A 27,112-nucleotide genomic window follows, 5' to 3' on the forward strand; every position below is an offset into this window, starting at 1 on the left:
TACACGGATTTATACATGCAATATTGATATGATAATATTATGAATATAAACATCATAGTTTATGATAGACAGAGAATAATGTTTTACGTACCAATAACATCCTTAATGGTGGCGGTGTTGTTGCACGTTATGAAGTACGTATAAAACGGAACCATCGCCACTCCACCATTTTTTGCCTGTAGAGTAGACGCGTTTATGTTAAGCAAATGTATATACTTGGTTCGTTGATAAAATTACTAAAAATATAATATCCAAGTGTAATTGGTAAATTCCAATAGTTTTTATCGAAATTAATAATAATAATAATTTCTATCTATTCTGTTTAATTGACTTAAAGAAAAAAAAAAAGAAATATCTTTTTATCTATTTATAATATTACATATCTATTAAAAAATATATATGTATATAATGTATATACGTATAACTGTTATATATATATAATATATATACATAAATTATATATATTATATATATATAAAACATTACATATAAATGTAATATATATATGTGTGTACATATAATGTATATATATAAAAGTATGTGTATAAAAATATTTACATAAACAAATAAGTAACAAAAATAATATTTTCGTAATATTATAAATTTGCTTACTAGATTCCTGAGTACATCGTCCGGTACATTTCTACTGGAATTACAGAGTGCCCTTGCAGCACTGTGGGAGAAAATCACTGGTGCCCTAGTCGTTTGCAGTGCTGCTCTCATCGTCCTTGTGGAAACATGAGAGAGATCTACTAGCATGCCCAACCTATTCAATTCCCTTACCACCGCCTGAAATGTGAAAAATATTTATGTGGTGCCTCCTCTACGTGTAACATCGTGCTTCCGTAGTACATATGAAAGAAAAAAAATACATACATATATATATATATGTGTGTGTATATATATATGATATAATATTTCATGCATGAAAATTTTGCGAGGACGGATGAAATGTAAACGCTTGAAAATCATTACTATATACGATGGACGCTTATATATTATTCACCTTTCCAAATTCACTGAGCCCAGGTGTCTCATCTTGAGTGTTATTCGTCTCGCCAACTGAACATACTGCCCTGCCAAGAAAATATCCGTTAGAACGTACCTTCTACTTTTTCTTATATTAGTAATCAATTGCTGTATCTTTTATTTTCACTTGACTTTTCCATTTCACGTATGTGATATTTTTTTATCCGAGTGATATATTTAATACTGTATAAAATATTTTAATTAATTAAAAATATTTTTAACCAAATATTATTGCTTGATAATACGATAAAACATTGAACGAAGAAATTAATTGGTTCAAAAAAGTTACAATTAATATAAAAAATTATATATATATATATATTATATATATGTGTGTGTATATACATATGTATGTATACACTCACACAAACACACATATATATGTGTATACATTCATATATAATATAAACACAAAAATTGATTAATTCAAAATTACAGAAGTATAAAATGTATCCAATATTAATGAGTTATCTAATTCAAATTTGAACAATAATATCGATAACAAAAAAATGTTATAACTATAATAAAAAAATGTTCGATCAAACAACTTCTCTCTCTTGAAAATTTTTTCAATTAGTAACAGAACAGAAAGAAATCGTGAAAGTTACAAAGAAAAGGCAAGCGACACACATACTCACCAGGAAGTGTCACAAGCATGTGTCAAAGTAAGATATCGTGCCCCAAGGCCATAAAACGTTCTGAGAACACCCAAGGAGTTCCCAAGAGAATGACCACCTTCGACTCCTATCAGACTTGCAATTTTTCCATCGCGATGTGCCTCGATCAGGCCTGTACATTAAAACGAAACAGTTCTCCCTTTTTTTCTTTTTTTTTCTCGTATGTATATTTTCTACGTCTACCTAACATTAAAATATATTTTCTGATTTAAGATATGCAAAAATGTAAATGTGCCGATTTCGATTGTGAAAACGAAAAGAATTCTTTCATAATCGTCTGACGTAGCAGCTATGACATAGAAGCTTTCATAATCTTTTACATCATAGGAAATACCTTCCTTTGTCTTTATTAATTAATTAATCAAGATAACCACATTGAACGTCGTTTTAAACGAGCGATACGTCTAACAAAGACTTCACGTATCGTCTCTGCAAATTCTAGTCATTTCTACTTAATTCGTTTTAACGTTAAACGCTCACCCTTGACAGAAGTAACCAGAGTTAAGTGTTGAGCATTCATCTCGGCAAGCCGACGAATTACGTCGATTTGTTCTAGAGAAAGTTGAACTGCGTTTAGCTGAGCCGCATCACAGGGAACGTAGGCGGACCAAAACTATAAGAAAAAAACAAAAAAAGAATAATAAAAGAAAAAAATAAAGAGAACAAGAAAAAAAAGAACGAAATTTAAGAGAGGAAATAAAGACGATGAATAACAAGGATTACCTAAGTTAATCTGTTGGTCTGATCAAATATAGATTCTTCTACTTATGCAATACCGTCTTACTTGTCGCAAGCTTCTTCACTATTGACTTAACGAGGATACCATCCTCACTCTTTCACCTCCCACCCCCTCCCTCCCCCGAAAAAAAAGAAAAGAAAAGCTCTAAGTCGATGTTTTTTTGCCCTTTGAGCTCTGATATTCAGAGGCCAGACGAGCATGACGGCGCTGCGCATCTATTGATTATCTGTGCGGAGTACCACTGTTGGGCGGAGATAGGAAGAGATGGCGACGTTCGGCATAACAATGAGTGACAAAGAGGATAGATATGTGTAGGAACGTTTATCAAAAAATTAATTGATTTTTTGTGCCCTTGTGTTGCTCTAAAAGCAACCATAAAAATAAAATGTAACTTTATTCATAGCTAAAATCAACGTATGGAATACGTATACATTTATACGTACATTCATACATCATGTATATGTATGTATGTATGTATATATGTATATTATGTCGCAGTAAAATTTTTTTTCTGCACGTTATTCGATGGAAATCGGAGATCATTTGATTGGAAATTACCTGTGCACCAACGAGGCCAGCGCGCAATCTAGGAATATCTGTATGACTCCAGTCTGACCTGGCCCAAGGGTCCACTCTACCGAGATCGCTACTCAAGTTAACTTCGCCCAGTTGATTATGTACGAACTTTCTCACGTTCCAGGGCAAATCGTTATGCCTAGAAAATGAATATTAATTGTATATAGATCCTTCGTTTTGTTTCTCAATTCTCGATTTAATTCTCTTTTTTTTTTTCCTTTCCCTGTGAAAAAAAAAGATATCGAAGATAATAAATTAGATACTTTCGTGGATATGAAATTAAAGTTTTTGGGAAATCGCTATAATCTTGATAAAAATTCAGATTTGAAGATATTCAATTTTCCACGAAGATTTGTTTCTAGTGTCTCTTCTCAATTTTCTCTTAATGTCCCTTCTCACTTTCGTGACTAAAATTTTACAGTCGAAGGTAAAGAAAGTCGAAATAAAAAATTGTTGACCTAGAAGCCACGTAGCATGTTCGATAGTTAAGCCATCAGGTAAATTAGCTTTCTATCTTCTGACGTTAATAAGACTCAATTCGAAAAATGGAGGATTTTCTATCTATCGAGATAGAAAAATCTTGAATAGATTTGACCGAGGCTAATGTCGTTTTACGTTTATTTTATAAATATGTACTAAAAATTTAGTTGGAAAAAAAAGAAGAGAGATAAAGAAGAAAAAGAAGAAAAAGAAATTATTGACAAAGGAATTTTCATGTGGTTTTAATAATTGACCTAGATTTACTTTTTAATAATAAGCAGTAAGATGACTACGATCGGATTATGACTTACCCATCGATTAGAGGCACTTCAGTGAGAATCCTTCTTATCACGTCCAGTCTCTGCTGATGCGTGACAGGTACGGATTGTAACAGGAGTGGTAAGCATAAACCACCAAGAAGCAAAGCCGCTATCAGAAGAAGGATAGGCGTCAAGACTCGGCATCTTCTCCGAGGACTCTCGTCCATACGATCCTTGCTGCTTCCACTACTTGGCGAGTCTTCGCACGGTGGTGGTAGTCGCACGGTGCCATTGCACGGTGCCACGTCTGGCAGTTGTGTTAGGCACGTAGTCTGAAACAAGATCAAGAATGGACGTGCCCGTCAGATTTTACAGATTTCACTGACAGTTGTCGTAAAAGAAATCCAGAAAACGTTCAAAATTTTACAAACACATTTTCTCAACTAAGTAACGATTTTAAGTCACAGAAATTTATCTGAACTTTTTCTCAATTTTATCATAAAATACGTTTTCATGCGTGATATTCGTGATGATCTTCGTACAATTCAACTATGGTAAATTTAATCTTTTATTTCTAGATAAATCTAGAAATTTTGTTCATCTATCTTTGAACGGATATTGAGACGAATTCGACTCCAGTGTTAATAAAAAAATCATTTATTTTTTCATCTTAACCAAAGAAACATATAATTATATAGATATAATTATATCATATAATTGTATCATATAATTATTATAGATAGTATATTATTTTTTATTTAATATTTTATCTACTGCGTGTACATTTTTTTTTCTTTATGCATCCAATACATCCAAATATGTTTAATAGGATTGGAAGATCAAATAATGTCGAAAGCTACGTGATAGAGAATTGTAGATGCTTGTTTCGATATCAGTGCTATTGGTTATTAATTTACGTAGCGCAGTTGAATTTGGAACATCATTGTAATCAAGGTAAACGATATTTTTTTTAATTATTTTTCTTTTTTTATTATTTCTTTAATCATCTATTTACTTTTTAATCATTGCAAAAAATATTTGTTATAATCCTTGTCGAATTTTTATGTCTCAGTATTTGTTAAAGGATAGATATGAAATAATTGTAGTTATAGATCTCTGAAAAAATTTAACGCGACTTTGAAGAAAAAGAATTGACAAAAAAGTTCGCTGTAATCGTCTTAAATTTTTTTTTGAATTATCTTATAAAGAGTGATTCATGGAAAAAGTATATCGTTACCAGTTTGTACATATCATTGTGATATTATCTCTACGGTATTTATTAATGTAGCAACAGTGATGATGTTTTCACTTGGTATTTATCAATGTGGCAATAATATGATAACAGTGTGATATACGTTTGTACTATCAACATTTTTCCCCTTCCCTAACTCCTGTATCATATTGACCTTAAGCAGTGTACCATATTGTGAGAGGTAATGTACTCGATAGTGAAAAGAATCGCGATTATAAAGCATAAATAAATATATATATATAAAGTTCCGATTAAGAAAATCCGTGACATTTTTAACAGTAAGTTTCTGTTAGTGAAATCCTACACCGGTGAACAGATGTTAATTAAAAAGTAATCTACAAAAATGATTTACAATTAGCACGCCTTATTACATCGACGAAGGATTAATCAAAGAGATCGACGTTTTGAAACTTAGTAAGTTATTACTGCATGTGATTTCTTTATTAATTCCTTGTTAAATAAATAAAATATAATTTTAAATAAGCTTCTGCTCAATAAATAAATGATATTTTAAAAAGTAAAATTTATGCGAAATATTTCACGCATTCGAGCAATTAAAGATCGATTCTTCCGTATCAACGCTTATAACCAATCAGAAATGAATTCTTCCCTTTCCGAACACGTTTTTTTTAGATACTTTCTCTTTTAAATTTCAATCGTATAGTTAGTCGCAATCCAACGTCTCACGTCGCAAGTAAAAAATTTTCTATCGGAGTATAAGTTATAATATTAATATGCGATTATAACATAACGTCTGTGAAGATACGTAATAAAAGACGATACAAATCTGTTTATATATTAATCAATATTCTTTAATTTTATCGGAACGTGTTCGTATTACGTATTACATTTTTATCTTGGACGGTCTATTATTTTATCGAATAAAATATGATTAAAGAGAAGGAATAAAAAGAAATCCGATTAAACATCATTCGAAAAAATTAAATAATCCTCCGTTGTACGTTATTACAAAAAACTCGTCGTTGTTATATTTTTTAAAAGTGTGTTTTGAAAATTAAATCTTATCTTTTCAAATATTATCTATTTTAAGGATATTGGCCTTCGTGATTGTATAATATTGTAACATTTTTTTTTGCGTAAGCATAAATATCAAAAATAATTTTCCCGTTTCACAAACTTCTTTTTTAGATCAGTATAGAATAGACTTTAGATTATTCAAAAATCCTTTAACATAATATTGATCAATCGTTTGAAAAATATTATATTCTGTTATATTGGATATTATTAAATATGGAGCAAAATATTAATTATTACGTCTTACGTTCCATTTTTGAATATTTAAATGGACTGGATTTATCTAATGCGTCGCAGGTTTGCAAGTATGATTATAACAGACATTTATAATATACATTTTATAACAGAATGTGCTAATAATTAACACGACTTATTGTACATTGTAAGAGCGATAATACGAAAAGCGTATTTACAAGATAATTATAGTATACATTGATATTTCTTCTTATAGATCTTGGTTGGAAGTAGCTGAGGATGAAAAAAGAAGAAGAGGTCCTTCGTCTGTTATAAGAAACAGAAAAGAAATGAAATCCTATAAAAATTGGGACGACATAAAAAAAGAAATGATCGAATGTTTCGCGATTAAGCCTGCTTTATGTATGTTTTATACTAATTCAGCAAAGAAAGATTCACATTTACAAAGTATGTTTGATCTTACTTATATGTTGTTTCGTGAAACATTGTTACTTGAAATATTTAAAATCTTTTTAAGGATGCCATTGCAAATATTTACCATATAATTGTTACACCGTATCACTGGACATGGAGAATTCTTTACTGGGGAATGAGAATCTCGTTGCTATGTATTTTCCTAAGATACCAAATATACAAATATCAACGTTTACTTTTAATATGCATCCTTGGACGATGGGAATATACTGTGAAGAATTAAAAACTTTGTTTGATAATTCTTTGAATAACGCCGAACAATTGAAAACTGTTATTGAAGCTTCTTTCGATAACGATTGTCACAATACAAGCTGCTGGATCTTATTATGCAAAATATATTATGGAACTTCTATAGGATTTGATTTATTGGAACATTTCTATAAATGGTAATGATGCAAATATTAAATATAGTTTAATAGATCGTACATTTGTATTTGTAAATATCTAAAATTTGTCTCTTTACTTAGGTTTCCACGTAAAAGAGTTTCTATATGCGGTGGGATTGTAAATGATCTATCGGTTTGTAATTCGGTACATAATTCACGTGTATGTAAAAACATGGCGGAATGCGTTGCTATTTTAATAAGTGGTACTAAAATGCAAATCTGGACTGTATCTTTGGATGAAATGAATGATAATAATAAAGACATCGAAGATAAACTCAAGAATATTAAAGAAATTGTAAAGTTAAAGAAACACTCTATCATTTTTATGTTTATTTCTGAATATTGTAGTTCAGATATGGATAATTTAGAATTAATTATGTTTGAATATTTTCCAAGAGTGCCGGTAGTTAAATATTTCTGCAATGGAGCATTTGCAGGAGAAAATTTAAATGGTATGTAAAATATTTGTAAGAAAGTTACGATATTTAATCTATAAATGTCTATAAAATTATTTCTTTCTATGATTATTTCAGAAAAATATATACAAGGTTGTAACGATTTTGAGAACATAAATACATCAGTACTTATGATACTCACATATGATTGAGTACTTAATGGAAATGATGATTGTTGTTATAATTAAGGAAATATGTACAACTTTTGCCAATATTTTCATATTTGATATACATTTAATAACATAATAATAAATCATGAAAAAAATAAAAGTATATCTGATACATATATATATACACACATACATATATATATATATAATATATAATATATATATTATATATATATTATATATATATATGTATAGATTAATTATTATATTAATGATAATATATAAAGTATATTAAAAAAACGACATTATTCTATTTGCATTATTCTTATATGAATTTCAATTTATCATTGTATTTATCGTATGTATATCAAATATTTAATTATTCAGTTATGTTAAAAGTTAAATTTTCCAGAATATACCTTCCCATTTACTTTTCAAATGACATCAATTTCCAAAAAACATCGAAAAATATATTCAAGTGCAATTAAATTGTTATAAAATCTATATTCTTCATTATAAAAGATATTATCATTAATGAGGATATAAATAAGGATTTATACAAATGAAGCCTTCTGATCTTAAGGTATTCCACTTATTTTTTATTATATAAATACTTGTATTTCGAGCGTATAAACATAAATTTTCAATAAATTAAGATATTTCTATTAAATTCATTGGCAGGGACAATTATTTTTATACTGCTTTATGACTCTGTCATTTTAAAACAATGCATTCTTAAAGAAAATGATTTCCATGAAAGATACAATGCATATAGAGAAGATAGGATATTTATACCGAATGAAAAGACTTTATTTCAAATAGAAATATTAATAGAATTATTAGTAGAAATATTAATAGAAGATAAAATGAGAGGTATTCTCAATAACAAAAATATTTTTTATATTTACTACACACTGTATGCTTATTGTATACTTATTTATCATGAAGAATAAATTATTAAAATCCTTTATATATTGTGAAATATTACAGATGTGTTTTAAATGATGACACGAGACTTATGATCCATGATAATGCAAATTCCACAATTAAGATTTAAAAATATCACGAAATAACAAAGTTCATAATACGTGGATTGAAGTCCAGTTCGATGATCTCTACTTTCAAAAACATGAAAAAATCTAGTAAATATTTCATCGTAACATTGCATTCGTATGGTTTCCACTTTTGTTATACAGTCTATCTTCGATAAAGAATATATATATACACATTTTTTATTCACATATATATATATATATATATATATATATATATATATATATAAATATTCACTCACCATAGATTCATATTTTAAATTAATTAGAGATATTTCATATTTAATTTTCCAAGATAATGATATTTAACACTTTATTGATTTTGTCAATTTTATAATAAATCAAATTTTAATTATTTTAATAATTTAGTGTATTTATTTAAATGTGGATTATTTAAATATGTATTCGTTATCCTCAAATAAAGATTTTTATCTTTCTTATATAAAAAACAACTGTATCAATCTTATATTTAATTTATCTTTTTAATAATTATTTTTTCGAATATATAAAACATATCTTTTTTATTTCATTGGATACCAATAATCTAAAATAAATGTAATCGATTGAATCTAACTTATGTTAAATTATACTCTATCACATATTATTGTCATTATCGTAATGCGTGATAAAAAGTTGGGTAAGCCAATGAATGATATGTAAGAATTAGATAAAGAATAAATATTATGTGTGGTATGCAAGAAGAATAAATTCTGAGAATACTGACAAGCAGAAGGAGAGATCAGCGCGTGGCAAGAATGTGTGTGTATGTGTATGTATGTTATGTCTATGTGAACGAATGTAAAGATAAAAGATTACAAACGGACGAATGACCTTTGATCAAATTATAAAAAGAATTTAGTTAGATCTGTCGATCAAGGTAACAGATACAAGTTTTGAAACAAATTTCAATTATCATTCACTAATTAACAGATACATAATATAGTATACATTTCTATATACAGTTTCTCGTATAATTTATTATACTGCTTTAGAGAGAGTGAGAATGAGAAAGAGAGAGAGAGAGAGAGAGAGAGAGAGAAAGAGAGAGAGAGAGAGAATACTGTAAAATTCATTCATTATTATTTCATTATTATTTATTATTATTTTTTATTATCTTATTATTTATCATTACTTTAATTATATTATCATTTATGATTACTTTATCTTTTAATAATAATTATTTTATTTATATCAACAAATATAATACCATAGTTATATAATATCATTGTATACATTATACTAAATCTTGTTGAGTTTAAAGAATATTCTAGTTGAAAAAATTTTGTGTCTTATGACTTTTGATCTTATTAACGAGGAATGCGGAATATTACATTTTTTTATTTTTTCTGTAGTTATTAATAGACTGATATTAGTCATTCTTTATTGGATGGCTTATTATCATTCTTTCACTTATTATCTGCAAACGTTTTTTAATTTCGAACACATTTAATGGCATTGGAAAATTCGACATCTTATATATCATTTTTAAATATTTAAATGGACTCGATTTGTCTAATCCGTCGCTGATGGATAGACACATTTATAACAAGTACATTTTATAACAGTATAATAATTTATAATAGAGTACAATTATAATATTTTAACGCTTATTGTATATTGTAAGATCGATCATACGTAAAGTTTGTTTATAAGATAATTATTGTATATATTGAAAGATTTATAATAATTCCAATTTGTAATAAAAAAGCAGCTAACGACGAAAAAAGAATAAGATGACCTTCATATATTATAAGGAACAAAATAAAACCATTTTGGGATATGAATAACGTAAATAAAGAAATTATATAATGTTTCATAGTTAAATCTACTTTCAGTGTGTTTAATTTTATTTATATTCGCGGAATATTATTACTTGAGGTATCAAAACTTTTACAAATATTTATCATGTAATCGTTATTCCGTATAATTTAACAGGAAAAAAGAGATTGTTATTGTAGGTATATGTTTTTGAAAAGTATCTAGCATACAACCTTTTTTTATTTTCCTTCTTATAGATGCTATAGGTAGAAGTCTTACGTAAGAAAGATAACGTATGTATGTTAAAGAGTCTGCATCTTAAGCCATATCGTATGACGATTGAGCAACAATTACATTATTAGATATACGAGTATATTACGTGGATTCTATATTTATTTTTTGTATTTACGATATGTCACAGAACCGGTTTACTTTTCCTTGGACCGACCTAGGATATCAGACAGACAAATTTTTAATCATATCACACTAACAACAGAATAATCTATATTTCTCATGTTTTGTGATTCAGCTGGTATATAGTTCAGGCTTATGTAATATTATTATATATGTTAGAATATTATTTATGATAATGTAATATAATAAATTTATGATAGAATAATAATTATGATAGAATAATAATATGTTAGAATTTTAGCTGGAGACGTTTATATTTTATATGTAAATACATTCCAATATGACCTTATTATTTTTATTAAATAAATCTCGTTAAAGAAAAGAAATAAGAAAGTAGAAAAATTAGAAAAAAAAAGTAGAAAAGGTTATTCGAGAAAATTAAATATTACTTTTACGTTTTCGTAATACTCTATCAGAAAGAAAAGCAGTTTGTAATAATAAAGGCAGTATTCTGAACGTTAGTGCATTATTCCATTGAATGCTTTTACAAAAAACTCGTTATCATAGAATTCTTTGAAAATGTGTTTTCAAAACTAACTCTTTTTAAACATTGACTTCCGTAATTGTACGCTAGTTTAGAAATGTAATATTTATGGAAAGGAGATTTTTGTGTAAATATAAACGTTGAAAATGGTACGTACAAATACATATCACGTCTTTCTTCCAAAAACTTCTTTTATGCAGATTAATATTAAATAGACTTTCGATCATATAGGTCACTTTTTAATATAATATTGATCAGTATATTAAAAAATATTGTATACCATTATATTTTAAATATTAATCAAAATGAAACAAAATTTATATTACGACGTATCATTTTAAAATAATTAAATAGACTGGATATGTCCAATACGTCGCAAGTTCGTAAATATGATTATAAGAAACATTTATAATATACATCTTATAACAAAATATTATAATAATTAACAGCATGAATGATATATTGTAAAAGTGGTAATTATTAATAATCATTACATGACAAGCGTCTTTAGCTGCTTTTTTATTACAAATTGGGATTATTATAAATATTTCAATATATACAATGATTATCTTGTAAACAAATTTTACGTATGATTGATTTTATTGAATATACAATAAACGTTAAAATATAATTATTATATCTGAACTATTCGAAGGAGATGAGTGTTTGATTAAAAGAATTTTTGGAGAATAGAATATATACATTTATAAGTTTTATACATACATATATATATATATATATATATGTATAAAACAGAAACTTTAATAATAACGATAAAAAATATATAACGAAATGAAACATGTATTATTTAATGAAAGATTTATAAGTTCCAAATCGTTTTAGCTACTAAATCAGATAATTTTTTTAACAACTTTAATTCGATAAATTTATGTTTTTTTTTTGCTTCGTATCATTTCAGCTCTTTCTCCAAGAGCTTCAAATACTTTCAAATGTTGGGGTTTATTATTATTGTTGTTATATTCAGATTGCATTTCATTCGAAATATGCACGACGCTATGATCGATTGAACAAGTTTTTCATTGAAAAATATTTTATCACGTCGGTGTTATCATAATCAATTATATCCTATTATTGCATGTAATGCAAAAAGAGCTTCTCGTAAGTATATTTATCGTATTATTATCTATATCTTTTTTTTGTATATCTTCAATATTATTCACTATGATTTTCTCCATTGAAAATATCATGCTTCTTCTGTTTTATAATTGTTTATTTCATAATTGTCAATATTCATAATTGTTGATTTCTCAATATCATATGTTTTTGTTAATACAATTATGTTATTTTAATACAAATATATTAATTATACAGTATTTCGATCATTCCAAAGTTTTTCAATAATCTCACGCTTCATTTCTATAGTTAATATTATTCGTTTTGGAATAATACTATTCGACATGGACGGCATTGTGTGACGATTATAGATGTTATTACGGTTTCGCAAACTGATTTATATGCATACAAAATATTTTCAGATAGTAAGGAATTTGAATAATAAAATATCGATTATAAATTTTGGTTGAAAATTGCAGATGATGAAGGAAGAAAAAGAGATCTTTCGTTTATTATAAACAGCAGAAAAAAAAATGAAACCATCTGTCAGTTTGGATAGCATAAAAAAAAATCATAGAATGTTTTATTTAAACTTACTTTATATATGTTTCTTGTTGCTTCAATAGACATAAATATGCTTCACAAAATATATCTGATAATATTTATATATTTATTCGTGGAATAACGTTACTTAAGGTACTTTGATCTTTTCGAGAATGCCATTGCAAGTATATACCATTTAATTGTTACTCTATATCATTGAATATAAGGAGTTCTCATCTCATAAAAAAAGAAGATTTCATCGTAGGTATATTTTCTTTTAAAGTACTTAACATAGCTAGCGAGAATTGAAAATTTGTTTAATGTTTCTTTCAATAACGATTGTTATAAGATAGATTGTCTGATTATTGTGTGAACATTGGTATCATGATATTATGAGATGTATATGATACCTAATCTACTGAAATGTTTGAACAACAATATATATATATATATATATATATATATATATATATATATATATATATAATAGTCTGCATTCATAGATTATATATTTATATTTGTAAATAACTAGAAATTGTCTGTTCACGTAAATTTCCTAATAGAAGAGCTTCTGGAGTAGAATGGTAGATTATATATTAGTTTGTAATACTCTCTATAATTCTCGTGTATCTGAATGCGATACAACACTGAATACGTTGCTATTTCAATAAGTTGTAGGAAGATGTAAATCTAGACTGTATCTATAGAAAGATGGTGTGTTATTGAGAAAATGATCGAAGATAAATTCATGATCTTTAAGAACAATGTACAGTTGAAGAAAACATTCTATAAGTTTCGTTTTTATTTCTGATTTTCGTCGTAGTCATTTGCGTTATTATTAATCAACTATATTTAATGAATTTTTTTCAAGAATATCTACGATGGAATATTTTAGACATACAGCATTTGGAGAAGCTTTAAAAGGCTTTTAAAATGTTCGTAAAAGAAAAAAGAAAAATGAATAAATAAAACAACACGATTTAATTCATACATATTTGTAAAATTATTTCTTTGTATAATTGTTTCAGAATCTAAAAACGTATGGAGAAAGATTTGATGATTTCGAAACGAGTAGCATAGAGCATTTATGATATTCATATATACATAATTAAATACATAATGGAAATGTTGTTTAATTATTGTGATCATTATTAAACAGATATGTATAATTTTAATCAATATTTTGATTAAATGTATATAGATGATTTTAATAATAAAATGTATGAAAAGAAAGAAAATATATTTTATCTGTATATAAATAAATAATAATATATAATGCATACGTAAAAATGATATCATTCTGTTTATCGTACTATTTAATTATATAATAGACGAATTATTTAATTATATGATATCCATAATACAATGGTATTTTTAAGAATATCTTTTTCCTTTCTGCTCATATTTCTTAATGATATCACTTGCTAAACAGTCTCGAAAACATTGATTTGACCATATATATATTTTTTTTTCCGGAGAGACAAAATAAGAAATAGGATATTTGTCACTCAATAACTTGAAAAATACTTAACGAATTTGAGAATTATTATACCATAATGAAAACATCTTGATGTCAGTTACAAGAACACTCAATAACAAGTGGAAGGGTCCACGTAAAAATATAATATAAAAATATATACTGTATATATAATATAATTTTTTTTTCTTTTTTCTAAGAGACGAATAAGAAATAGGATATTTGTCACTCAATAACTTGAAAAATAGTTAACGAATTTGGAATTTATTATACCATCATGAAAACGTCTCGATGTCAGCTACAAGAATATGTAATAATAAATGAGGAGTTTCGCGTAAAAATATTAAGATATATTATTCACGCGATTTTACACCAAATGAATATTATCGTCCAATATATCTTTTTAAATGTTATAAGTTTTATCGAAAACTTTTTTTTCAAAATGACATTGTTTACGAAATATTCGATTGTATTTGATTGGTTTTTTTTTACAATATTAATCATTCTTCGGCTCAGATGTAAAAAAAAATATCTATTTATCATACGTGCCAAATTCGTTTCAACATTCGCTAAAAAATAGACGTTCAATAACTATAGTTTTGTCTAAAAAAAAAAAAAAAAAAAAAAAAAAAAAGAATTGGAAATGTCCTCATTAAAAAAGAATCGATAAAAAATTTACGGCCTTTTTTGAAGCAATTTTATTGTTATACCAAACGAAAAAATTGTAATGTCTTAATCAACATCTTCAAGTGTTTTTATTAAACATTACATTATTATATCGATCTTATTATTTTATCCAATAGAACATTCTCAAAGAGAAGCATCAAGAAAAAATTCTATTAAATGCTATCAGAAAAAATTGAATATTTTTTCGTTGTATGCTATTACGAAAACCTCGTTGTCATAAGATTTTTTAATAGTGTTTTTTGAAAACTAACTTTGAGATATTGCCTTTCGAGATTACATGTCAGTTTTGAAACATCTACTTTGCGTAAATATGAATATCAAAAATGACACGTGTGCATATATATTTTCATTCGTTTCAAAATTTCTTTTTTGAAGATTAATATCAAATGGACTTATAATCATTCCTTTAAGTCCCCTTTTTCATAATATCCATCAGTCGTTTGAAAAATATTATATTCTGTTATACTTTGAATATTATTCAAGATGGATAAAAACTTGTATATCATTTTTTAATATTTAAATGGAATGGATTTATTTAACGCATTGCAGATATGATTACAACAGCTATTTATAATATATATTTTCTAACGTTCATTACCGTGTCGCTGAAAAGAAATTTCAACTATAGGCCAGTACTTATTTTTCGAAATTTCTTCGAACCATACTGCAGATTTTTATTCAAATATCTACTCAAATCTAATAAAGGAGAATATAAATCTAATTTTTCAAAATGTGTCACAAATATGTGACGACAGAAAATATAGATAATTTTATTCGTATACGTAGACAAGACATAAAAGTTGAGTACCGTCACACGTGCATAATGCAGAGTTCTCAATGGAAATCAGAATGTCATGGATATGTGACACTGGTAGCGAACGTGTTAATAATTAATACCGCTTATTGTACGTTTTAAGAGCGATCATACGAAAAGTATGTTTAAAAGATAATACATTCCATATATATTTTGAAATAATTTCCATGATAACAGATTTTGGTTGGAAGCAGTTAACGATGAAATAAGAACAAGAGGCCCTTCGTGTATTATAAGGAGCAGAAGAAAAACGAATGCCCCTTTGAGTTTTGATAGCATAAAGAAAGAAATGATAGAATGTTCCGCCTTTAAATCTATTTTCAATATATTTTTTGTAGCTTCAGAAGAGGAAGAATCACCTTCACAAAGTATATTCGATCTTACTGATATGTTGATTCGTGGAACATTGTTACTTATGATATTTTAAATCTTTTTCAGGATGTCATTGTGAGTATCTACCATTTAATTTTTCATTCGTATCACTGAACATGTGGAATTCTTTTCTTATGAAAGAAAAGGATCCCATTGTAGGAATCTTTTTTATTGAAGCAGTCAACATATAAATATCAACATTTACTTGTAATAAGTATCCTTGGAATAATGGAATATATTGTGAGGAATTAAAAACTTTGTTTGATACTTCTTTCTATAACGCCGAACAATTAAAAACTATGTTTGAAGCTTCTTTCAGTAACGATTTTTATCAAACGAGCTGTCTGTTGTTATTGTACGAATACTTGAATTATGGTTTTGTTATACGATTAAATTTACTGTAATGTACAGAAAACTGGTAATATTTTAATTATTTAATATGATTTCACATTTTACGGATTGAAACGTTTATATTTGTAAATATTTTGAATATTTTTCTTTTTCTATAGATTTCCTTCAACAAAGAATTGTTTAAAAATTATCGGCTTGTAGTTCGATATATAATTCATGCGTATGTAAAAACAGCGTGGAATGCGTTGTTATTTTAATAAATGATATTGAAATGCAAACCTAGCAACTATGTTTGGATTGATTGTATGATATTGAGAAAAAGATCGAAAATAAATTTAAGGTCTTTAAAGACGGTGTAAAGCTAAAAAAAACCCTCTATAAGACTTATGTTTATTTCAGACTTATGTTTAAAAGATATTTTCTAAGAGTGCAATTAGTTGAAGATCTTGGTGAGAATACATTTTGAGGAGAAGATTTTCTTGGTTTGTAAAATATCCATAAAAAAGAAAATAAATAAAAAAAGATTTATAAAAATCTGCATAATTATTCATCTATGTGATTATTTCAAATATATATATATATATATAGAAAAATATTTGACGGCTTCGGATCTTATAAAACAGCAACATTTACGATAATCTCATGTAATTAATCGTTGCACACGTCGTACACGTACATACCTTCTATGATTCAAACTACTTTTTTCTAAGGGCCTTATATGATTATTCAGAATATTACTAACATTGTTCGAGATTAAGCATTTTTAATAAACGACGTAATCTTCGATAATGTTCCAATTCCAACAATAAATAAATTTACAGTAAAAATAGAATCCTAGATAAAACGAACCGTGGATTAGTCCCATAAACTACCCTTAACAATTCAACTACCCTTAATCAATTCAACGTCATGAATCGATATCGTTCATCGGAACGAAAGACTACTTATGAAATTATTTAAATATTTCGAATGGATTATTCTGACACGTCTATGAACAATAACTATCTTTTCTTCTCTTTTCATACATTTTGTAATTTAAACTCTTCCTTTTCCCTTTTCTAATTTTATTATCGTTTTTGAGGATAATTCGAGAGAAACCATTAAGTAGTCAAACCATCCATCTTGAGCTCAAAATGATACAACAACTTAGTCTTATGAATATCATTCGTCACGCTTCATTCGTAAATATCTAGCATAATCTAATTCTGTCTACGTATTTCGAACTAAAAATATTAAGACAGCCGAATTTTAATCATTAAATCATCGGTTATCATCAAAAGAGGTAGCTAAGATAATTATGGAAACAGAAATATCTTAATATTCGTATCTATATTCTCCAAATATAGCGTTACAAATTAAATTCATGAAATTTCTTTATCAATTCCTTTATGAGTTTTACGAGAATCTTCACAAAGAAATTGAAAATAATTTGTCTAAAAAAAATTTGATAGATTTCGAGGCTTATGCCGCAGCCTTTTTTCATCGCGACCAGTGAATTTATAACTTTGATATCTAGAATGAGACCAAAGTTTAAATCTATCGTACGAAATCATTATCATCCCTGATCCGGTGTAAGAAACACAACATAATGCATTTTCATAGTTGTGCACGTATAATGAAACATTAAGGATTTAACAGAGCTAATATTACATGATTGATCCACAGTGCAAACGTTAATTTACTATTATGCGATATATATTATTCTAAAATATTATGTATATCGATTAAGTTGAGGTATATAATCATGTTTAATGAATTTATCTTACTAAGAGTCTTTATATCATTGTAGTAATAATGATAATATCGAACAATTCATAATCATTGGCATTTACACTAATTACGTATTTCTACTAATCTTGGCATCCCAATGGCACTATAAATTTAGTGCCGGTCACCGATGACTTTCATGGCATTCAACGTGTTAATGGTAATGATGATCGTTGGTATTATTAAGCAGACATTTATACAACTTTTGTTGATATTTTGACGAAATGTACGTGGATCTGTTTAATAATGAATTATGTAAGTAAAAGGGAATATATGTTGTGTATATATAAATGAATAATAATGTACAACGTGTATATAAAAAATGATATATCATTCTACTCGTATCGTTCTAATATGGATTACAATTTATTCATTGTATTTATCGTATGCATATGAAATGCTTAATTGAACAGTATTGTTAAGAGATGTCTTCAAGAATATCACATTTCTATCTACTAATATTTCCTAATAATATTAGTTCACAAATAATTTCTACAAATTGATTGATTCGATATATATATATTTTTTTTCTGAGAGAAGAATAAGAAATAAAAGATTTGTCAACGAATAACTTGAGAAATATCTAAGGAAATTGATACTTATTGATACTTATTGATACATAATGGAAAGGTTTTGACGACAACTGTAATAATGTATAATAAAATATAGGAGATCTCATTAAAATATATTAAATTTAACTTGATACGATCTTAGTAAATCTGATCATAGTTTGAATGGATATTATCCTTTAATACAATTCAATTGTTTGTTTTCGATATAATCGATTGTATATAGATACCTCGTATAATAATATATTAATTTTTCTTCGGTTCAGATTGGAAAAAAATATTTCTTATGATACTACCTGAATATGTCTCAATTTCCGTTAAAGTATAAAGTATAAAATAATTTATCTACAGAAATCTGATGGCGATCTTGAAAGAAAAGGAGTTGACAAAAAGTTAACTATAATCATTTTAATGAAAAAAAAGTTTTGATCAAAATTATCAAAGAAAATAATATGATTATGTTTTATGGTTTACACGGTATATACTTTTCATATGTTAGAGTTTTATATTTATATAATATTTATAATAAAATGTTGTAATTTTAGCTTTAAATAAATGGTTTAATGTTTAAATTTAGCTTGGGTTGTTTATATCACACACGGATATTCTTATCTCTTTATTATTTTTTTGAATGAAACATGGTTAAAGAAAAGCAGGTTTTACAAAATTAATAATTCGAAAGAATTAAACACTCTTTCGTTGTACATGAAAACTTGTTGTCATCGTATTCTTTAAAAGCGTATGTTGAAAATTGAATCTTTTAAAAATATTGTCCTTCATGATTGTACAGTAGTTTTGAAATTTTCTTTGAGTAAGCATAAATATAAAAAAAAATGACACGAATGGACATATATCACGTTCTCGTTTCACAAACTTCTTTTATAAATCAGTATCGAATGGACTTTCGATCATACGAGACTCCTTTGACATAATATTATCGTTTGAAAAATATTATATTTTGTTATACTCCAAATGTTATTCAAGATAGAAAAAATTTGAACTACGACGTTCTGCGTATCATTTTTAAATATTTAAATGGAACGGATTTGTCAAACGCGTCGCAAGTTTGCAAATACGATTACATCAATCATTTATAATATATATATTTTCCAACATTCGCTACCGTTGTTGAAAAGAAATTTCAACTACAAGCTAGTTTTCGAAATTTCTCCGAAATATACTGCAAATTTTTATTCAAACATCTACTCAAATCTAATAAAGGAGGATATAAATCTAATTTTTCAAAATGTGTCACAAATATGTGACGACAGGAGATATAGATAATTTTATTCGTATACGTAGACAAGACATAAAAGTTGAGTACCGTCGCACGTGCATAATGCAGAGTTCTCAATGGAAATCAGAATGTCATGGATATGTGACACTGGTAGCGAACGTGTTAATAATTAACACCGCTTATTGTACGTTATAAGAGCGATCATACGAAAAGTGTGTTTAAAAGATAATACATTCCATATATATTTTGAAATAATTTCCATGATAACAGATTTTGGTTGGAAGCAGTTAACGATGAAATGAGAACAAGAGGTCCTTCGTGTATTATAAGGAGCAGAAGAAAAACGAATGCCCCTTTGAGTTTTGATAGCATAAAGAAAGAAATGATAGAATGTTCCGCCTTTAAACCTATTTTCAATATATTTTTTGTAGCTTCAGAAGAGGAAGAATCACCTTCACAAAGTATATTCGATCTTACTGATATGTTGATTCGTGGAACATTGTTACTTATGATATTTTAAATCTTTTTCAGGATGTCATTGTGAGTATCTACCATTTAATTTTTCATCCATATCACTGAACATGTGCAATTCTTTTCTGATAAAAGGAAAGGATCTCATTGTAGGCATGTTTTCTCCTAAAGTATTTGACGTACGAATATCAACGCTTATTTTTAATAAGCATTCTTCGAAGGCAGGAATATATTGCAAAGAATTAAAAACTTTGTTTGATACTTCTTTCAATAACGCCGAACAATTAAAAAACATCTTTGAAGTTTCTTTTGGTAAAGATTCTCATAAGATAAATTGTCTGATCTTGTTATACAAATATTGGCATTATGGTTTTCTTATACCATTAAATCTATTGACATGTTTAAAAAACTGGTAATATTTTTAGTATTTAATATATATTTAATGTATATATATATATTAAATATTCGTTTATTATATATTTGTATTTATAAATATTTTGTATTATTCTTTTTACGTAGATTCCCATACGCAAAAACTTCTGTATGGGGTGGTGTTGTACAAAAATTATCGGTTTGTAGTATGGTATATAATTCACGTGTATGTAAAAATAGTGGAACGCGTTGTTATTTTAATAAGTGGTACTGAAATGCAAACCTGATCTCTATGTTTGAATAAATTTGGTGTGATATTGAGAAAAAGATCGAAGATAAATTCAAAATCTTTAAAGATGATAAAGTTTAAGAAACATTCTATAAGTCTTATGTTTACTTCCGATATTCGTAGTAGTTATTCATATAATTTAAAATCTATTATATTTAATAGACTTTTTTCAGAAGTACCATTAATTGAATATTTTGATAATAATGCATTTGGTAGAGAAGTTTTCAACGATTAGTAAAACTTTTTGTTTAAAAATATAATATTTAATTCATAAGTTTTTGTCAAATTGTTTGCTTTTATAAGTATTTTAGTAATATATGAAAGAAGAATGTTGAAGCCGTGCAAAGCGTTAACACTACGGCATTTGTGATATTGACATATAATTAAATACTTAATGGAAATAATAATTATTGTTACCATTATTAAATACATACAATGTATAACTTTTGTCGATATTTTAACGAAATCTATATAAAGAATTTTAATAAAAATAATGTGAAAAGGATTAAAGTATATTTTATATATAATAAATAAATAAATATATATATATAAATATACATGTGTATGTATATAATATATATGTTTATAAATGTAAGTAAACAGTAATATAATATTCCGTATACATACAAAGCAACTTCGTTCCATTCGTGTATGTTTTTATACGAATTGCAATATATATAAAATATGCGGAAAAATAAAATTATTTTTGACATATACATTATAACTTATTATTATTATCATTATATATGTATGTGTGTGTATATACATACATATATATATATTTATATATATAAGTTAATAACAATATATTAAATCTATATATATTAAGTATATACGAGAAACGATATCATTCTATTCACATCATTTTTATCTCGATTACAATTTACTATTGTATTTATCATATATTTATCAAATATTTAATTATCCAGTATTGTTAAGATATAAATCTTCAATAATATATCATCTTTCTTTCTATTCATATTTTTTAATATTTCCAAATAATTTCGAAAAACTAATTAACTTGATTATACACACACACATACACACCGAATGAACCACGAGACGTGATTAGTTTAGATCGTTCTATCGTTATTAACGTATTCGAAAATGTTTTATCAGTTATAAAATATTTCAAAATCAAGATCATTGAGATGATAACCTATCGAAAAATCTAACTCACGTCAAGATAGTCTTAAGCGATTAACGTTAAAAGATTTTTCATGATAACCTTCCGAAAGTTTCGATAATTAATTGGTGCTGTCTTCACGGTTAAAAAATGATAATTTTAAGGAAGATTATATCGTTCGTTCTGATATACGTCATTTCATAACTAGTTAAGAAAAAAAGTACCATTCCAGAAAGATACACGGTTAGCTAAGATAGGATGAGAACGTACATATGTATACGTTGTTATACATCCGCAAGGTACGAGTGCTTGTTGTTGCGACCCGAAAGAGGCTCTATGCCCGAATCCACTTGGACATAGGCGCAGAAGAGCAAGATGTCTTAGGAAAAGTGAAGTAACTCAAGAGAAAGAGAAAGAGAAAAAGAGAGACAAAGAGAGAGAAAGAGAGAGAAAGAGAGAGAAAGAGAGAGAGAGAGAGAGAGAGAGAGAGAAGGTCTAAGGGGTTTCTTATTACCAAGACCGATATCCAACCCCTTGGACTCGCAGACCGTCGACGATGCCTCTTTCTCTCTCTCTCTCTCTCTCTCTCTCTCTCTCTCTCTCTCTTTCTCTCTCTCTCTCTCTCTTTCTCTCTTCTTTTAACTGACTTTCTCTGTCCGACCCTTGGCGCTCTCGTTTCTTCTCCTTCATCCGGTAAGTGTACCGTGGGAAAACTGGAGGAACGGGACGAAGCGGGACGGGATGGATTGCGGCAGGTGGAGGGAGTTGGGAGGGTGAAGGGTAGAACGAGGTGGATTTTACTCTTCTATAGGAAAGCAAGAGAGGGTGGACGGACTCGAGAACATTATTTAAGGATTTCCCACTTTCAAAGACCTAGTTATAACGCGATTGAAAATTATTATCGTGTAAACACGATATATAGTTTGATGGACTCTTCGACACTAGTCGAAGTCTTTGACGTTATCTACGATGACGTTACGATCTAATTGTATAGGAAAAGAGATCTCGTATTTGTATTAGAACGGGTGTTAACATCGTTAAAAGATATCTACCATGTCTGCTTTCATCGTTATTGATATACGTGACAATTGAATTACCAATTTATGAGAAATATTAAATAAATAAATAAAGTTTATGTATTTTTATATATGCAAGAGTTTATACATGTTTTATAGAAAATATCATAGAAAGATCGATTAAAGAGTAATTTGTTTTTTTAATTTTTGTTAAGGAATTAATAAAAATGTTATGGAGAGTTAGCGTTTATGATTTATAGAATTTTAAAAGTAAAACTTTTGAAAGAACAGTAGCGAGCGGTGAGTAATATATAAAATCATTTAAATTTTATTCCTTTTTTTTCTTTTAGAACTAAAGTGTATACGCGTTCCGACAAGGAAAAAAGAAAAGGAAAAGAAAAAGAAAATCAAATTTTAGAATATATTTCTGATTTTTATTATACTTTCTACATACTTTTCTCCTTCCTCCTTCCCTATCGACCAGCATTAACCATTATCCAACGATAGAATGAAATTCGTTCGGTTTCCGAAGATATAGATAGGTTCTATTGAAATTCGTTATAAATTAATAGGAAAACTACTCAGGAAATTACGAACGAAGAGGTTTTATTTAATTTTTTTATTTCATTTTGTTGAATCTAACGTAAGTCGAGTGAATAATCGTGAAATGCTTACGGAAATATTCCAATGATATGTAATCGATCGTTGAATTTTATTCGCTGGGAAAAGAATCCATACGTTGAATTTCCTTTTTTCTTTTTCTTTTTTTTTTCTTTCCTTTCTTTCCATTTGTTTTCTTTTTTATATTCACAGATTTTCAATCCCATCGACAATCTGTTTTACCGTGTTTTAGTCGGACGTTCTCGTCAAGTTCGCTGTAAAAGAGAGATCCGACGACGGAAAACATCGTACGCGACACGAATTCGCAATGGTGGACTTGGAGAGATCAGTTGGAAAAGAAAAAAAAGTGCTTGTTCATTCGTACGAGACATTGCTGCTGTTGTTAAACGTTAAAATGAGTCACCAGGGAACTGAATCGAAATGGAGCAATAAAATTTACTTTGAAAAAGCGTCGTAAAATAAACAAAAAAAGGGAAAAGATAGAAAGAAATAAAAAGAAAGAACAAAGAAAAAATGAAACAGTGCAATGCTTTCTTCTTTTTCTTTTTTATTTTCGTCAGTTAAAAAAATAAAAAATTTCCGTGTATATATTTAAAGAAATATTTAATAAAATTTATCTAATAAAATGTGACATTTAATAGACATAATTAAATAAAATAAGAATAATAACAATAACAATAACAACAACAATAATAATAATAATAGATAATAGATAATAATAATAGATAATAATAATCTTTATAAAATAATAAATTAACATCTTCAAAGAACTTTATCTAGTTTGAGAACGATAACGTTTACAATTCAATTATTATTCTGAAAAGGTAGACGAAATATCGGAAGTTAATCATAAAAGGACATTTCGGGAGCAAATACCGTAGCGTCATTAAAATTGAAGAGCCTTAAGCTCGTGAATTTTGTTACAAGAAGTTTACTTTCTAAGCATCCTTCAAATAAGTATGTCGTTATTAGATCATCATCCTCCTACCATCGGAAAATCATGAGACGAGAAATCGAAGTTTTATTCTATTTCAACAAAAAACTTCAGTTTAACTGTTTATTTATAGACTTTTCAGTGCTATATCGATTTTTAGGGAGAAAAAAAGAAGCACAAGTTTTTTACAAATAAAGAACTATGGACAACTACTTAGTATTTTAGAACATTACACTTAATAAACATTTTCTTTTTTTAACGAGTTCTTTCTTTTTTTTTCTTTTTCCATTTCATTCATTTTATTTATTCTGTTCAATTGTTTTTATAACAAAATTTATGTTTGTATTTAATCTTTGTTTCCATTCGACTCGATAAACGATCTAATTTTCTTTTCAATTTCTTTCGATTACGAACATATGGAGTTACGCCGTAGAGAAATCTCTTCAATTGAAAACACGTAATGTATTAAACGAAGAGAGCCATTCATTGGCTCATTGTAAATCCGCAACATTCAGTATCTATCGTATGAGAGATATTTCTTCTTTTTCCCATCAATCCTCATTCACTAATTTTCTCGTTGCTTCTTACTAGATCATTCTTTTTATTCAACTCGACCACTTCTACGATCAAACATATTTCCCATAAAATCAAGTAATGAAAGGAAATCTCTCGCAGTGAATTTCCTGCAATATACTTCATCCATTTTACTTATCCTTTCGAATGAAAAGAAAGCATTGGGGTAGCTAGTCAGCGTTTTCTTGATTTCCACCTTACGGTTTATACGTATGTATGTAGTATACCTACAACCATAAATGCCGTACAGTGAAAGTTCACTATCCATTCACTTAAATTTTCTTTACTATGTGTTTTATGATGTTATTCCTCTGATGTTATTCTATGCGGAAGAATATATACAATATATATATTTAGAAAATGTAAAAGAATATTATATATATATAATGCGTGTAAAGTAGTTTTTACATTTATTGGAAATAGAAGAAATATGTCGATTTTCTCATACCCATAATTATTCATAAATAATAAAAACGAATGAAATTAATTTATTAAAAGATGAATCATATTTAATTTAGTTGAATAATTAATATCCATTATGTAGAATTATAATAAAAGCTGTAATGAACAATTAATGGAAAACATTTTAACTCTCTCTCTCTCTCTCTTTCTTTCTTTCTTTCTCTTTTTGACATACACATATATACATATGGCGTATTATTGTAATTTATCATTTATAAAGAATACTATAACGATTTTCAAAATAATCATTACTGCGTTGTTGCTTGCTTTTAGATAGATATTATTGGCTTGTTTATATGATCCGTTTATATCTTTGGATTTTATAACAATAAAATGGTACTTATTTATCGATCAATCGAGTAACTATGTAAAGTAGTAAATACTAATTATAAAATATTATTATTAGTTCGTATTTATCAAATTTATATATAAATAAATATAATACATTTTTATTCATAGAAAAGTTTACTCATTTATCAATCAATTTAATAACTATGCAAAATAATGGTAAAACTAATAATCGCAGTTATTTATTCAATTGATGCATAATGTATGTAAATGTAAAGTAAATGTCATTTTACTATAATACAATTTTTACTTATTAGAAGACTTATTAATGAATCAATCGAATATTCAAAATAACAAAATTAACAATTGTAATGATGATACATTGTATTTATTGGATTAGTTCATTAGTACAGGTATGCTTTTATTTAAATAAACTCTCTCCTACAATAACCCGTTAATAAATCAACTCAATAACAATTAAAAATAATAATACAAAATATTCTAATCATAAAATATCGTAATTGTCAAATTTTTGCATATCGAAAATTTATTTTTATAAAATGGCCCCTTTCTAGTAACACACACACACACACAAACACACACATATATATGAAAAAAGAAAAAAGAAAAACTCAATAAAAACATTACTAACACTCTGATATCCATGCATGTATTTTTTCCAACGTGGAACAG

General features: G+C 27.1%; 2 protein-coding genes across 12 annotated transcripts in view; one reads left to right on the forward strand and one right to left on the reverse strand.

Moving 5' to 3' along the window:
* Positions 1–27,112, reverse strand: part of LOC127069409 (dipeptidase 1-like) — a 129,489-nt gene that overhangs the window by 7,214 nt on the left and 95,163 nt on the right. For all 5 annotated transcript variants that reach the window (XM_051006401.1, XM_051006403.1, XM_051006399.1 and 2 more), the window contains 7 exons: positions 3,813–4,093; positions 3,004–3,160; positions 2,187–2,319; positions 1,668–1,818; positions 1,007–1,076; positions 613–789; positions 92–176 (listed from right to left, as the gene is read on the reverse strand). In XM_051006401.1, coding sequence (XP_050862358.1) covers positions 92–176; positions 613–789; positions 1,007–1,076; positions 1,668–1,818; positions 2,187–2,319; positions 3,004–3,160; positions 3,813–4,093 — 1,054 coding nt within the window. The remainder of the gene's footprint in view (positions 1–91; positions 177–612; positions 790–1,006; positions 1,077–1,667; positions 1,819–2,186; positions 2,320–3,003; positions 3,161–3,812; positions 4,094–27,112) is intronic.
* On the forward strand, positions 4,577–7,727 carry LOC127069411 (uncharacterized). Of its 7 annotated transcripts, none has more exons than XM_051006415.1 (6): positions 4,959–5,291; positions 5,372–5,427; positions 6,500–6,690; positions 6,761–7,103; positions 7,185–7,555; positions 7,637–7,727. In XM_051006415.1, exons 3-6 carry the CDS (start codon positions 6,573–6,575, stop codon positions 7,708–7,710), a joined length of 906 nt encoding a protein of 301 aa, XP_050862372.1. In that variant the 5' UTR covers positions 4,959–5,291; positions 5,372–5,427; positions 6,500–6,572; the 3' UTR covers positions 7,711–7,727. The 7 variants fall into 7 exon arrangements, with proteins under 7 accessions (XP_050862373.1, XP_050862372.1, XP_050862370.1 ...); XM_051006413.1 differs by having other exon boundaries at positions 4,959–5,194; positions 5,307–5,427; XM_051006416.1 differs by lacking the exons at positions 4,959–5,291; positions 5,372–5,427 and adding an exon at positions 4,577–4,715.

Source organism: Vespula vulgaris, chromosome 15 (genome assembly GCF_905475345.1).
Source record: "Vespula vulgaris chromosome 15, iyVesVulg1.1, whole genome shotgun sequence".
Classification (NCBI taxonomy): Eukaryota; Metazoa; Arthropoda; class Insecta; order Hymenoptera; family Vespidae; genus Vespula; species Vespula vulgaris.